Source organism: Mytilus californianus, unplaced genomic scaffold (genome assembly GCF_021869535.1).
Source record: "Mytilus californianus isolate M0D057914Y unplaced genomic scaffold, xbMytCali1.0.p SCAF_9, whole genome shotgun sequence".
Classification (NCBI taxonomy): domain Eukaryota; kingdom Metazoa; phylum Mollusca; class Bivalvia; order Mytilida; family Mytilidae; genus Mytilus; species Mytilus californianus.
Window position 1 is genome coordinate 69377443 of NW_026262745.1, and position 16108 is coordinate 69393550.

The window sequence follows — 16108 nt, forward strand, 5'->3', positions numbered from 1 at the left end:
TACAACACTAGACAAAATATCTTTATTGGGATCTAGAATAGTTTTAAGTTTAGAGTTTGAGTCAAGCTTGTTAAAATTAGGATAATGGGTTTTAACTGCATTTATAAGGGAATGTCTTACATTACTGTTAATTTGGCAATGAAGGAAAAAGTGTTCCTCATCATCTAAAAGAAGACGAGGGAACAGTAAATCAAGGACACAAATAACCAAAAACATCATCTTCTACACTTATTATCTTATTATTTGTGGGATACCGATTTTTGTTGATTTAGTGGGTACAGGTGAACTACAAATTTCAATGTTCGATAAAGTACAAATTGTCAAAAGGCATGTTAATGCAGACTTTGGTAAAACACTGAAATTAAATATCCACATAAACACATTTTTTCCTCAATCAATGAAAATTGGTACCCACGAAAATAAATGAATCCAAAGTAAATGTCAGCAATAGACAGGTATAATTGCAAATGAGACACCTGAAAAGCAACTTATCACTAATCAATCAATATTTCAAATTAAAATTGTATCCCTTTCGTCGCTACCAAAACAAGGTATAAAAGAGAAAATATTTATAGGTACAAAAAAAATTGTGGATTATGAATTTGATCAAAATCATTTCAATGTAAAGTTTGTTGTCCATATTTTTAAAACTTTTTTTTTCAATGACCTATCTTGGCACAAGCAAATAAATATCAATTGACATAATTGATATTAGAAATACATCAGTGAAATAGGTTGTAATTTATGTAAACTTCTAGAAAAAAATCTAGGGGGGGGGTTATAGGGGGGCAGCATTATTTTCTATTTCTGTTTTATAATTTCTAATATTTTCTTTTTACTTATTTTGCTATTTTTCTTTTTTATTCACTATAAATGTGCCACCCGCATTTAAAAAAACAAAATGAAAAAATCAGCATTAAATAATGAAAATATAATGCCAAGGCATATATTATAGGACTAGGATCTGCACCTGCATATATCATGTATATATAATCACAAATATTAAATTAATCATTCAATAAAAATATGTTTACTTCTCAAAAATGTCTATTGACTGTTTTAAAATATAGTGTTTTACTAACTTGACTGCTGTCATTATTTAATCATCACATTGAATGAAAACTTCATATGAAAATTGTTCTTGTACTAATACTAATAGCATGTAAAAATGCTTTCCACACCTGAAGCCATGCTGTTGTTTATAAACAATATACAGTTGTCTCCCCTTTTCTTGATGAAGGGAAATAACTCAAAATATTTTTGTAATTTTCTTCTGCAATTTAATATAAATAATTTAACACCAAAGAAACTTAATCCTTATTAATAGAAACGGAAATATGTAAAATATCTGAAATAAAATACAAAAGAAGAGAGCCATTATTTGGCCTTAAAAAGTCCTAAAAGATATTTTATATTTTAAAATTAAGCTATATTTATTATAAGGGCATACGACATTATTTATATCAATTCAAATTATAAATGAAAAGAATGATAAAATAAGGAATCTTTTGGTCAAAACTATATCCTTTGTGATGTCACTTTGATGTCTTAATCATGATTAAATTGATTAAGTTGAGCTAAAATAGCATTGCCCAAGTCAAAGTGGACAGCAGTTCTTTAGCAGTTTATTAGCATTCACAGTTCTTACTCGACAGCTGTTCTTTAGCAGTTCATTAGCATTCACAGTTGCCAAATTCAAGGCAATAGTTAATTTGCATATAGGCATTCCAATAGCATTCCATAGTAGTTTCTTAGCAGTTTATTTAGCCTTCACAGTTATTTAGCAGTTATTTTTGACGAAAAATTTGAATGAGATACTCAAAAACTGCTATCTTCTCTGAATATTCATGAGAACTGCTATAATAACAGCTATCAATAATGAATATTCATAGAAACTGCTAAGTTGTACATCCTAATATGGCTTTCTAAACTGCTAATAACTGCTATGGAATGCTATCAGATCTGTCAAAAGTTGGAATACAAAGGTACACATGAATATACAGTGTACAAGATATGAATGCAAAAATAAAATTCTAATATTTTACTGCAAGTCTTGTTGAAATTTCAAAAAGTTGCACTAACTTATATTTGTGATTTGGGCAGTAACTGCAATCAAATGACTCTATTTTAATCCAATAACAGACTTGTTAAGGGGTGTAAACATGCTTTGTGAGTACTGTACCTGGCCTTAAACCCCTTATTAATTATGTCAGTGGCAGAATAATAGGAACAGTTAAGAATTATAATGCACTTTAAATACCAGTGCTTATAAAAAGCATCTCATTCAATAAGAGTGTTTACTTAAAGTATCCCCCCTTTTTGGGGGCTTTCTGTATTATTTCTGTTTTTCCCTACAAAGTTATGTCAGAAAATACACATGCATTATCTGTAACTTCAACTTACTGTACCGCAGGTGTGAGAAATTATTCCATTTAGCCCAAATTAAACTTCATAATTGACAAAAATACAGTTTTTCACTAGCAAGTATTTACACACAGCTTAATTGGAGCCAAAATGCACATTTGAAAATGATCAAATAACCTTCAAATAAAGGTTTACTATCAAGCTGAAAACACAGCCAGATCCAAGCATTTTTATAACAAAGATTAAAACCAAAACTGCTATCAAACTGCTATTGAACTGCTGTCATAACTGTTGTCCAATTGACAAATTGACAACAGTTTAGAAGGTACATCCAGACTGCTAAGATGAACGCTATGAGGAATGCTAAGAAATGGTGAAATAAGGCAGTTTCTCAAACTGCTATTAGATGGAATGCTATGAACAGCTGAAAGACTGCTAAAAATATGAAGAACTGGTAAATAACAGCTAATAAACTGCTAATGATAGCAGTTCAGTTTGACTTGGGCATGACTGCCAAAGAGGGGGCCTGCTCCACTCATGCTTCATTGATTCCCTAAATAATCAACCATATTTTTTACACAAAAAGGGGGGGCCCAGGCCCCCTGGAAAAACCTCTAAATCCACCTCTGCTCATATAAAATTAAATGATAAGATCTCAAAGTGGAGCATTTTTAGCAGTTATGCTGCAATTGGAAGAATTTAGATTACAATTTATAAATGCAAATTATGTGTAACTATATTTATAATCATAATCAAAATCAAAATCATAAAAAGTTATATGTCACAGACTTATGTGATAAACATCGGGAGAATATCATTTAAAAGATTTATTATATACTTCAAGGTTCATTGCTTAAAAAATTTGTAATGTAACTATCTTAACTATCAAACTCAATGCCTCAATTAACATGATTAAACAAGCATATAAGAACTCACCCAAATATGATGTTTGTCGTTTTACAGGAAGAATGACTTTACGTTGAGATAATTCCTTGAAGTATGTCTTCAACATGTGACTATCAGTGTAAGGATAGGACATATTGAACAGTTCTAATGTCTGTTTTAAATTGTCTGTCTTGTAGGTACTCAAATTGGAAAAGAAATCAGGACTTCTGAAAAAGAATGCAATAAAGATGTCTATATAATCTAATTAAATTTACCTCATTTCTGGTTAAAAAGAACTTGTCTTTGGTATATCTTTGAGACTCTCAGATCTGTACTTCAGTGTCTTTTTATTTTTTGGATGTATAAGTACCTGTTCACGTCTACTTTGTGTTTTTGTTAGGTGTATTTCTATTTGTCTCCATCTGATGAGTTAAGCCTTTCTCAACTGATTTTTATATTTTGTCTTTATGTTGTACTGCTACACCACTGTCCCAGGTTAGGGGAGTGTTGGGTGCTCACAAACATGTTTAACCCAGCCACATTCTTTATGTCCCTGTCTCAAATCAGGAGCGTGTATTTCAGTGGTCACAATGTCGTTGGTTCATGTTTGTCATATTTGTTTTTTTCGTAAACTGTTTTGTTATAAATTAAGCCATAAGTTTTCTCAATTGATTAGTTTCATATTTTTTATGTCGGAGCTTTTGATAGACGACCATATGTTAGGGTTTTTTCTCATTGTTGAAGCTGTATGGTTGCCTATAATTACCTACATGCACTTCACTTGAACTTCGGTGGATAATATTAAGTTGTCTCATTTACAATCATATCACATCTCCTTATTTTTATATTACATGTTTAATACTGAAATACATCTACATGTATCTTTCACATGTACAACAGTATGCAATATTGTCTTTTGAAAGAAAGTCAGGAAAAACAATGGAAAATTCTGACATATATAGGTCTGATTTTCAAAATAAAGAAGCATTGGAGATTGATACAATTATAAACCAGGTCCATGCACAACATAATTATTGACATTTTTGAATACTTTACTCTAAGCTCCACTGAAGGTACAAAAGGAGTATGTATAAACACTAACCCCCAAAACAGCCCTGTAAAGTTTTTTCTTACATCTATATAAGTTAATTAATCTAATGGGTATGTATAGCTAAATGTATGATATTTGAAAGTATAAAACAAAAATTGTATATCTGCTTCATATTTATAAATATATTAGCTTGAAATAGTGATAGATTTCATTTGCATCCGTTTTTCTGGAAATTTGTCAACTTTTCCCTCCTTTTTTCATGATTTTGTATGTGATGCCACCTGGATGCCCATTGCAATTTTTGTTAAAAAAGTTAAGAATATGGTATAATAATTAAGAATATTTTAGCAAAATATTTGTTGGCGAAAATATGGCTGTTTCATTGATAACTATAATTCTGTAATTAAAAACTGCTATAATTAATGCTTACGTTAGATAGGACTCTAACAGTCTCTGTATATTGGCCGCGAAGGATCCATTACTTCCATTTTTCTGTGACTCCTCTAAAATTCTATATAAAAAAAATAATCAGAGTATTGAGAAACAAATCAACACTTCCTTATTTTTGGTTTTAAAAAATTCAGTTATTTTTTTGCCAGGATGTGTATGGTACTGATATAATTTTGGGTGGAAAATGAAAATCAAAAGAATATCTGAAATATTGAAAATTGACACTAAAAGCTAAAGATTTACTTTTGTGGCTTTTGACATGTAACATAGCCAGAAATTAGTAGTACTTTTGCTAATTAATATTCATTATATGTAAATGAGAATTGTACCACGTGATAATAGTTTGAACTGGACTGGCTTGATATCATTAAAATCTTTAAAACACGGATATTATAAGTTGCCCGTCACAAAGTCCTTCTTTATAATCACTCTGATATTTCCGTGAAGTTGTCAGGCAGTCAAAATCAAAACAATGGACCCAAATTTAGTGAATTTTTCGTGTTTTCGTGATTTTATTCTTCTTGCAATAGGGGCATTTTAACTTTAAGTGGGAACCTAGAGTTCAACGACTACACATACAAGGTTTGGACTTGCTTATTCTTTGGACATTCAAGTTTCAAGTTTCATCCCGGCAACCTGTTTTTGTAATGACCTTGTTAGCCAATTTTCAACATGAAGTTTGCAAATTTGACATTTCAGCCATTTTAGCCTGTATTTTATACTGCAATGTTAAAAGCCTCTCGCTTCGATTTTTAAAATAGCTCAGGAACCTTGATTTTTGCAACGACAGTCATCATGTTTCGTTTAAATGGTGTATATTGTTGTGTATATTTATTTTCTGTCCCGGCAACCTGTCTATCACTTAAATTAAAGTTAAAACCAACATTTTTTTTCAAAATTCCCTATCATTTCAATAAAATTTCCCTGACCCGTATCAGATTTCTTTAGTATAATATTCAAATAAGCAAAGTGGCGTTGATTTCTGGATATGACAATCTTCCATATATAATATAATAATTTACCTGGTTTTCCATTCACTGAAAGGTACAATCTTTATAGGATATCCATGTGCATTCATCCATTCAAACACCCATCTGAAAAATATTATTTTCAAATCTGCAGTAAAATTATCTAAAGCAAAACACTTTTGAACTCCTCAACCAAAAAGAATGTATTTTATATACGGAAAAGATCTATGAAAATGATAGCCCTTCTCCTTATATAAAATCATTTCTTTTGGAGTATGGCGTCAAAGCTTAAAAGTTAATATGTCTTTTTAAAATTCAATACAACTTATATAATAAACATATGCATAATTTAAAACCCTAAATATAGCAAAATTAGGATGTCCTGATACAAAATACAATTAAATTAACAATTTTCTTTTTTTTAATTTCTAGTATTTGTGATGAAAGTATAATTTAACAACATTACTTGAAAAAAGCTGTCATCCATAAACTTTATTCACTTTAAATCAAATTCTTGATTACAATTATTAGAATTTCAATTTGTGAATACAACTTATTTTTATTCTTTGATTTATTATTCAGTTCTTAAAAATTTCTGCTTCAAATCCTGAACTGACACTCTGAACATGAACTTTATTGACTGATGAACACAAATCTATTTGAAGTCACTCAACTGATACTGACTGATTAAAACATTTACTCAGTGATGAACACAAATCTATCTTTTAGAGACGACCATTTACCCTTGGATAAGAAATCACTCGAAATCTGTTTAGGATCATTGAAAGTGATTATTAGATCAAACTTTTTAAAAGTTTATTTGAATGATATTTAAATGCAATGATTACTTAATCAATAAAGTTGAGTTCCTAGAATGTTCACCTAGAGCTATTCCATTTAGAATTACTATAGGGTAGTAAAGGTGCAATACAAAAATCTAAATCACACAAACCAGAAAGACTACATTATATTTGATTTTGCACGTGTATTACAAAATTATTTTCTACCTAATATATTAAACTTAATATGATTTGATTTTGATTTTTGATTTTTGGTGTTTTAACGCCACTTTTAAGCACCGCTTTTGGGCTATTTCGTGGCGGCCAGTTTTAATTGGTGGAGGAAGCCGGAGTGCCCGGAGAAAACCACTGACCTTTGATAGGAAAACTGACAATCCTAGTCAATTAAGATTGGAGTCTAGTGCAACCGCACAAGCGGGGTTCGAACTCACATCCTCAGTGTTGACTGGCTTAAGTGATTACAGTAGTATAGTCGAGTGCACCTGCACGAGTGAGAAACTTAATATGATATTCCTAGCTGCAGGTTTTAAATGGGCTTCAGGTTTTTACAGAATAAATATTGAAATTTTTCTTGAAAATGAAATTTTAGTTAATTCTATACTAACTTTTTTATCATGGCCCAGTACACTATGAAGATTTGTAGTCTAAACCACAAAGAAATTATATATATTGAATAGCAATGGTTATATTGACTTGTTGTTTTTATGATTTTGGCACATCAAAACAAATTTTCACCCTATTGTCAACATATGGACTTGTCTTAAATGAAATACTCTACTCCAAGTTTGATTTACACCCTGTTTCCATCATATAGACTAGTCTTGTATGATCGCTGCTGGATAACTCGGACTAAAACAAAATCGGCCTATCACAAACTCGGACTATAACAAACTTGGCCTACCATTATTTATATGCAGAAATATATTGAACAAACTCGGACTACGATTTGTAGATTGTTTTGTGGGGTTTTTTTCTCACTTTAATAAAAAACGAACTTTATATATAAAAATTATATACGAATTTTGAGATTATGATAAATATTTTTGAAAAAACAATGTATAGAAATGTATTGAAATAAACATAGCTTCATCATATTAAATATGTGTTATTTGAGTTGAATTTGATATGTTTGGATGAGGATAATTAACTTCTTGTTTAAATATTATAATTGTGATTTTCTCGTTTACTATTTTTATTGACAAAAGATGTTTTAATGATTGGCGTGTGTGCGTGTTTGTATTGTGTTTAATCCTTGGTGTTCATAATTAGTATACAAACAAAGAGAAATTTGATTGACAGTGAATGGCTTCTTGACAATTTCACTAATCTGTAATTCTTTATTAATGGATTCACCAATTGAAAAGTAATTATATTTAAATGGTCACATCAAACAGATACAATGTTTTTAGAAAGGCAAGCCGAGGCAAACATTTATTATATATATATCTAAAAATAGATGTGGAGTAAAATTGAAAAAACAACAGAGATTTCTTTGATATTACCCTATAGTTCTATAAAATAACATGAAAAAAAAACATCCAGCCGGCTTTCGAGAAGCTTTCACCAAGAGCTACATCTCCAGAGCTAAAGCAACTAGTAAGATACGTAGACAACACATGGCTCTGCAACACTGTTTGGCACCCACGCAACTGGAACATCTTTCAGACCAGCATCAGGACCAATAATGATGTTGAAGGTATGTATTTTTTATTTTTTTATTTTATATAAGAATTTCATTTTCCTATCAAACTGGTGGCATTATTATATTGTAACGAAAAATTATAAAATTAATTTTAATTTAATTTCGATGTAATCACACGACGTTCCCATTGACATGGATTACTGCAATATAAATTATATAGATATAGGAAGATGTGGTACGAGTGCCAATGAGACAACTCTCCATCCAAGCCACAATTTATAAAAGTAAACCATTATAGTTCAAGGTTATCTTTTGTTGTGATGAGGCAAATAGCTTTCTTTTTTCTTTTCATGTTTTTAATGAATATATATATGTATGTAAATACATCTTTTCTTATAATTTAATTCTATTTTAGGTTGGCACACAAGGATCAACTCCGACATCGGGAAAGCTAATGCTGCCTTCTATGCCTTGGTACCGGCGCTTCATCGGGAAGCCCAGCTTGTTGATCTAACTGTCCGATTGGTTTCTGAAGAACAGGTCATCAGGAACTAACACATCCGCTACAAGGAGCTGGAAGGTCGTCTTCATCAGTTATGGGACCAGTACACAGAAGGTGACATAACAGCATCCCGTCTACTTCGCGATTGTGGCAACATCTACGGTCCGTCCAACGACTAGCTGTTAATTACTCCTGCCTGTGTTTATGCTTGTGCTTTAGCCTTGACAATAGTCATTTTTGCATTTTGTCTCAGATATGACTCAGAATTCTGTATGTGCTATGTTTAATTATGTTTTGAATGTGGTAGCTGTGGTTTAAATGTGCTATGTATGCCCTAAATGTGCTTTGACGATGATTATTCATATTTGCATTTTGTCTGTCTTATAGATGATGACAAAATGCCTTTGTTTCTATATATGCTTCATATTATTCGTATGTAATTAAATATTATTGAATGACGAAATCATTGTTATGTTTGTTGACATCTGCTGAAATAAAATTTGTAAACCTTATGTTTTCTTTATTATATAGTATTACATTGTACAGATAAATCACACTGAGATTCAACCAAACAAAGTATATGATCAGAAACATACAATTCACTGCACTGTCTTATAATTACATAAGGTTTGTAATCAAAAAAAAAAAAAGGAACCTGAAAACATCAGTTATATACATTCTGTTACTGCGAAAATACTTTTTTTTTTGCTTTCAAAATGAAAGAATATGAGAGATTCAGAAGATTTAAGCCTTTCAGCGCATAAACCATTATAGGTCAAAGTACGGTCTATAATTCTATGCCTAAATAAATTCAAGTACATGTATTATAATCTTAAAGGTTAAAAAGGTATTTTTGAACATTACTATTTTTAATAGGGACATCTGTCTTAACCCTTTCAACGCTATACACGGCATATGCTGCGATGACGTATGCCGTCCACCACTGCTGTTCTCGGCATACGTCGCGATGACGATGGATTTTTCATCCAGACTTGTAACCATTCGGTTTTCATTCTGGTCTTCTCTAATTTTTCAGCGTATTAATCGAGGATATACAAGGTACCATTTGCGCTTGAAATCGTGGGAATTTAAATGGTAAAATCATGCAGTAGAAGGAAAATAAAAACAAATATTTTGACAAATGCAAATGGCGGAAATCGAAAAAGACGCTGTAAATATGGAAATATTTCAGCATTTCTATGGCAAAACTGACAACGAGGAATAGTTAAAAGGTTTCCCGTTATCTCAATGTGTTTATTACATTCAATTCGTGTGGGAAATATGATTTGGTCGATCTTTACAAGACATAGAAAAGGGGGAGAAACGGAGGTCTGAAAAGGAATATATACTGTTCTAATGAATGAACACAAAAAAAATGCTGCAGCAGCAGCCATTTTTCTATTTTTTTGTGAAGCGTTGAAAGGGTTAAAAGACAAATAATTTTTTGATATATACCTTGAATGTAAAGGTTGGTCATTGATAATGTGGTAGGTCTTCCCTAAAATGGTAGATAGGTTATATGTACAGCGTACAATGAACTCAGCAGCAAAGTCCACAGGGGTCATCTCCATGTCCCAGTCAACATCTGGAGCAAAGCCATATTTGGAACATGCTTGGAGCACTAATAGAGTAAAATCCTGAGGATTCCAGAATGCCTGCTTCCTGTCACCTGACATATTACCTACAGCAGAAGATAATACAGTGAAAATCTTAATGTATCCAAAGTTTGACTAAAGGTTTGTAAACTAGATTTCATGTTTTTAAATAAAATTTTCTGCCATATCATGACAGCAGTTAATGAATTAATGGACAGTTATATTGTGTAATTTATTGATATTACACAGGACCTGTCAGATGGGTATCTGGGATTCTAAAAAAGGGGGCTGATGCAGGCCCCAAACTAGATAAAATATGGGGTGTTCAATGGTAAAAATCTGGAATAACCATAAATGTAGCTCAATGAGGGGGTGCCAATGGCATTCCATGTGCACCCACCCCTAAATTCACCTCTGCCTGTGTGATTTAATGTACTCATAACTTAGTGTTATTAAAAATCAAATCAGTTATTTTCATTTTGGTTGGGTGGTTGAATTTTTTTCAAAATAGAGACTGGCATTGGTAAATTAAAATTGACCAATTCAACAGCAGAAAATTAACCAACACATTTTCTGATAAAATGAATGAGGACAGATATCATTACTTTGAGTAACAATAAATATAACATCCATGATCCATTCAAAATAAACTTCAATCACTTTTCATGCACTCATATATAAAAAAAACGCATTCTCAGTTATGCAACTTTTTGTGCTATTTATATTGATTTATACTCATTACCCAGGGCTCACACTACTTCAGAATCATAGGGAGAAGTGACTTCTCTTTTTGAAATTGAGAGGGAGAAGTGGTGAGATTTGAAAGAGAAGTGCTTGTTTGCTCACAGCGCTACAATGTTTGGTTTTTACTACATTAATACATTAAGGGCCAAATGTATCTTATTTTTTTTATATTGTTCAATTTGTACCTGGGTATTCAATTAAAGTAACTGTTCAAATTTAAAGTTGTTTAATTTTATCATATCTAGTTGCACAATCATACGAGTCCTCTTTTCAGAAAAAAACAATTAAATATCTGGCACTAATAAAAAAAAGGTTTTTTTATATCAAAAAGGAAAAGAAAGTTGTTATATCAATTAAAAAACTACTCTATTATCTTGTTCATGAAACTGAGTATTTCTCATTAAAAAGATATATAAATTTAACAGTTAAGCTTGGACATAATATGATTATATTTAAGTGTAATAGTCCCAGAGTTGAGCAACTTTAACTTATAAATTGAAACAATGCATATACATGGAAATATATACATTAATCAAGAAGATCTAACCAAAAGTATGTTAATGCGTGTGGAATGCGTAATTTTTCCTTTTGGGATAATTTTTTGTCTGTCAGCAGTGCCATTCATGCATCCATAGTCATTATCATAAAAATCCGGATTTCAGTCATAGCAGGTCCGTTTCCGATGAAATCCCAACTCCGATCTGTAGTTGTACAATAATATGCCCAATAATTTAAATGGCGGATGAAGAAAAATTTACCAAAAAAAAAACGATGTTTGATACGCTATTTGGAAAGGAATATGACGTTTTTAATGCAATACAAGGATAACAAATTTACTTCAGACAAATTTCATCAAGTTCTAATGAAATAACAACTTATTTTGCCGAAAGTTAGAATGATTTGATGTACAATCTCCAGTAACAAGTACCGGAAGTGATAAAAAATTGTTTTTATGAAATAACATGCCACCAACTTTGAAATCTATGCTTTAACCTCTTTTCTGAAGAAAATAAATCGTTTATGCCTTGAATTTCATAACTTTTAAATGAAAAATTGCTGTTTCATCGTCTTGGTAAAAATTGAATATTGCCGATGACGAAGGGACTGAAAGCGAGTATCGTAAACCACAGGGCGACTTGTTTTCGCTTTTGAGGGTCGGGAAAAGCGAAGTGATGGACGGGGAAAACGACTTTTTCGCCCTATAGTCGCCTGGTAGCGTGAGCCCTGCTCATTACCTAAATTTCAGATTCCATACCAAAAAAAGAACCAATTAGTTCTTATATAAGAAGAGGGTGTTTTGCTTTTTTAAGGACCATCTACCCTAATATTTAATAAATTACAAATCTGGATATTACCTAATCTATAAATAACTACAGGAAGTCCTTTCTGTCCCGCTCGACTGATCAACTGTTCAGCCACCCATTTAGATTGAGAGTATCCATCATTTAGCTCTGTATGGTTATCCTCAATGTTGTCATCTTCTGAACAATTCTTCATTCCATTTGGAAACACAGCATCAGTGCTATAATGTAAAATAATAAAATATTCAACGAGAGGTATACATACTAGTACTAGAGGAAACAATATATTCGGGGCTTATTTGACCTGTAAGTTTGATTAAAAAAAGTGTGACACCATTAATAAACTGTAATTATTTGGACTTCTGATAGAGACTTTCAGAAAAAAAATATGTAAATATTAGCTTTACTTAAGACATCATTGCAACAAAGTTGAACTCTCCTGAAAATATGATGAATTTCCAGGCGTCCTTCTACTGAACTGGAGGCGTATGCTGTATAAATTTCTGTTTCCAGTGAAATCTTTAAAGCCATACATTATAACTTTACCAAACTCAGTTTTAAAATGCATCATTAGAAGAAGAAGCCTATTGATTTTCGGGTCAATAGGTCAAATGTCAAGGTTCAAGTATCTGTTGATAGACTGAAATTTGGACAAAATATTTGGTTTCCAGTTGTTATTTTTTTTTCCCATACGTCCAACTTTGTTTAAGCTTGGTTCAATAATGCCAAGTGGGACTAGATTAAGAACCCTATTAATTTTTAGGTCAATATGTCAAAGGTTAAGGTCATATCAGTTATTAATAGACTCCTTTATTGCCCCATGTGGTGAAAAGTCTCCTTAAGACCCAACAGCATGCAGCAATTGATAGACTGAAATTCGGGCAAATTTATTTTTTTCTGGTAAATAAATCCTGTTGTAATATTTGAACTATATGCCCAACAGTCACCAAGCTCAGTTTGAGGATACCCTTGAGAAAGTAGGAGGCCTCTGTTAGTTCTAATTTAGTACCTGAATCAAAAACTTACACAGCCCAATTTTCTCATATCCAATGCAAACAAAAACTATAAAAAATTCACACATTTGTTGCAGTTTGTGTTAAATTACTGTATATTCAGAAATTATTGCGAGGTTTATCTAAATGCGACTGTGTGAGTATCGCAATAATAAGAACTCGCATTCTGATAACTGAAACATAATATAGACCTGTATGCAGATTTTTTCAAAATCGCAATATTGACTAACCTCGCATTTTTGTCCATTCTTGAAAAATCGCAATAATAAATGCACGCAATAATTTCTGAATTTACAGTATTTAGGTTCCAACTATCTGACAAGAAAACTTATCTTTTTTTGCTATCCATTTTTAAAAGACAATATGACTGGCAATATTTACATTTTCACCTCAGATGTATAGTCCAAAAATTTGTCAAAGAGAGCCATTGGAATTAGCTTTTGAATAATCGATCAAGTATATGAATTTTATTGACTGACACAATTTGAGCAAGAGTTACTTCCCTTTTGTTACCATGTTGGAGGTCTATGTGCACATTAAGTTCCATCATATATCAGTCAAATTCAACTTGTTATACTGACCGCTTGACTTCAGAAAAAGATGTTTTCTGAACAATTTCAATTTCTTTTAGCCTTGCATGTTTGTTTCATCACTACGATTTAGTAAGGATATTTTATCAGCTTTGTTTGTACAGCATTTTTCAATTTGGTTAGTCAAATAAGTAAATCAACCATTTACACCTCCAAAATGGTGACCAAGGGAAATAAATCAAACTAAAATTTTGCATATATCCAAACCTTTCTATACCTGATATAATGTATGGGTTTTATTTTACCAGTACAGGAGAACATTACAACATTTCTTGTTCCTGTCACATTTGGTCCAGTAAAAGCCTGAAATACAAACACTTCTTTAAACTTACAAGACCAAATCAATTTATATTTCAACTTCTCTATGATTGTTAAAGTTGAAAAAAAATGTTTACAAGCTTTAATGCCACATTCTATAATTTCATGATACCAATAAAGGGGACGCTGATTAATGCAATATCTTCATAATCATTGAGGCAACAATCCAAACTTCCAAAGACATATAACAATCTGAAGAATTCTAGCGGTCAACATACAGTCTTCAATATTAGCTAGATGTTTATACAATATGTCACACCTTAAACCAAAGTTTTGGATGAATTCTAAAGAGACAATCAAAAATCAAATTCCCTAAAGGACATAAAGCATGATCTGTTTTTACTACTAACTTGCATGACCTGATAATATCAAGCTCTAATACAAAAGATAGACTAAATGTTGCTCAACTAATATAAAAATAAGAAGATGAGGTATGATTGCCAATGAGACAACTATCCACCAAAGTTCAAATGTAAGCAATTATAGGCAACCGTACGGCCTTCAACAATGAGAAAAACCCATACTGTATAGTCGTTTCAATTGAGAAAACTAACGGCCTTATTTATAACAAAACAATTAACGAAAAACAAATATGACAGACATGAACCAATGACAACCACTGAACTAAAGGCTCCTGACTTGGGACAGACACAAAAAGAATGTGGCGGGTTAAACATGTTTGTGAGCATGTAACCCTCCCCTAACCTGGGACAGTGGTGTAACAGCACAACATAAGAACAAACTATAAAAATCAGTTGAAAAAGGCTTAACTCATCAGATCAATACAAAGAAGAAAAACATCAAACATAAACACAGACTGGACGTGGCATGGTAATTATCCATCCCTCATCCTAAACAACAAAAAGGACATTAAGTACAGATCTGAGAGTACTCACAGTTACAGTTGCAAACATTTCATGCACATTCAGAACAACTGCTCAGTAATGTCTGTTCTGCAAGGTGGCTCAGAAGGGAAGTTGTAAATGTTGGATTGACACAAAAAGGCTAAAGGGTGTATTTTTATTATTATATCATATTATTATTTGCATCATTTTCAGGTATTTTTCAATTAGAGAAAATCTTTGCACAAAACCTTTCTGACTGCTGGAAGGATGTCATTGTTCCAAAAAAAGAATATTTTGTATCCCAAAAATTAACAAAATATGCTTTACCTCATAAGGATAGACTAGGTTGACATAAGCTGCTGCATGTATGATGAAGTCTATATCTGTGCATAAATAGGTGTAGTCATCCTCGTTCATACCCATGTTTATCAGGGCTACATCTCCTGTAATACAAACAGACAGGTGTTTTAGTCATCTTTGGTCATACCCATGTTTATCAGGGCGATATTTTCTATATTTAAACATACTTAACATTATTGTCTACTTAACTTCAGAGTATTTAGTAGGAAGAAATAAGGCAATATAATCAATTTTCGAATCATGGTCGCAAAAGGTTATATAGCAACAAAGGGTTAAATTTTTAATATTTCATGTACCTATAGTTCAGCTATATATGTATCTAAACGGTTTGTCACTCTAAAAAACTATAATAAAATATTAGTAATAAGTTGCAAAATTCTTAAGGAAACTTTCGGTGACTTTTTACTTGTTTCACAAAATATATAGATAAAAAAACTGAATCTAATTTTTACACCTTACTGGCAAACATATCTAAAAAAACGAAAATTTATTAGACAAATGTGCAGTAGTAATCATTTGAAGGTATTGTACATAATTCTGTAAAGGGGTTTATTATTATTTCGCAATTCTATATTCATCTTAAACTGATTGAAATTATATCCCTATTAAAAATTTTCCATTGTACAGTATTGATGATAGATACAACTATCACAAATATTCTTATAGGTTTCATAACAAGT

At 31.6% G+C, this 16108-nt stretch overlaps 1 protein-coding gene across 1 annotated transcript in view; it reads right to left on the reverse strand.

The window, feature by feature from the left end:
* The window catches only part of LOC127715191 (uncharacterized), a 47776-nt gene that overhangs the window by 7766 nt on the left and 23902 nt on the right, over window positions 1-16108 (reverse strand). The window contains exons 14-20 of the mRNA XM_052221230.1: window positions 15396-15511; window positions 14123-14208; window positions 12357-12523; window positions 10118-10343; window positions 5773-5844; window positions 4731-4811; window positions 3301-3476 (exon numbers count right to left, since the gene is read on the reverse strand). Coding sequence (XP_052077190.1) covers window positions 3301-3476; window positions 4731-4811; window positions 5773-5844; window positions 10118-10343; window positions 12357-12523; window positions 14123-14208; window positions 15396-15511 — 924 coding nt within the window. The remainder of the gene's footprint in view (window positions 1-3300; window positions 3477-4730; window positions 4812-5772; window positions 5845-10117; window positions 10344-12356; window positions 12524-14122; window positions 14209-15395; window positions 15512-16108) is intronic.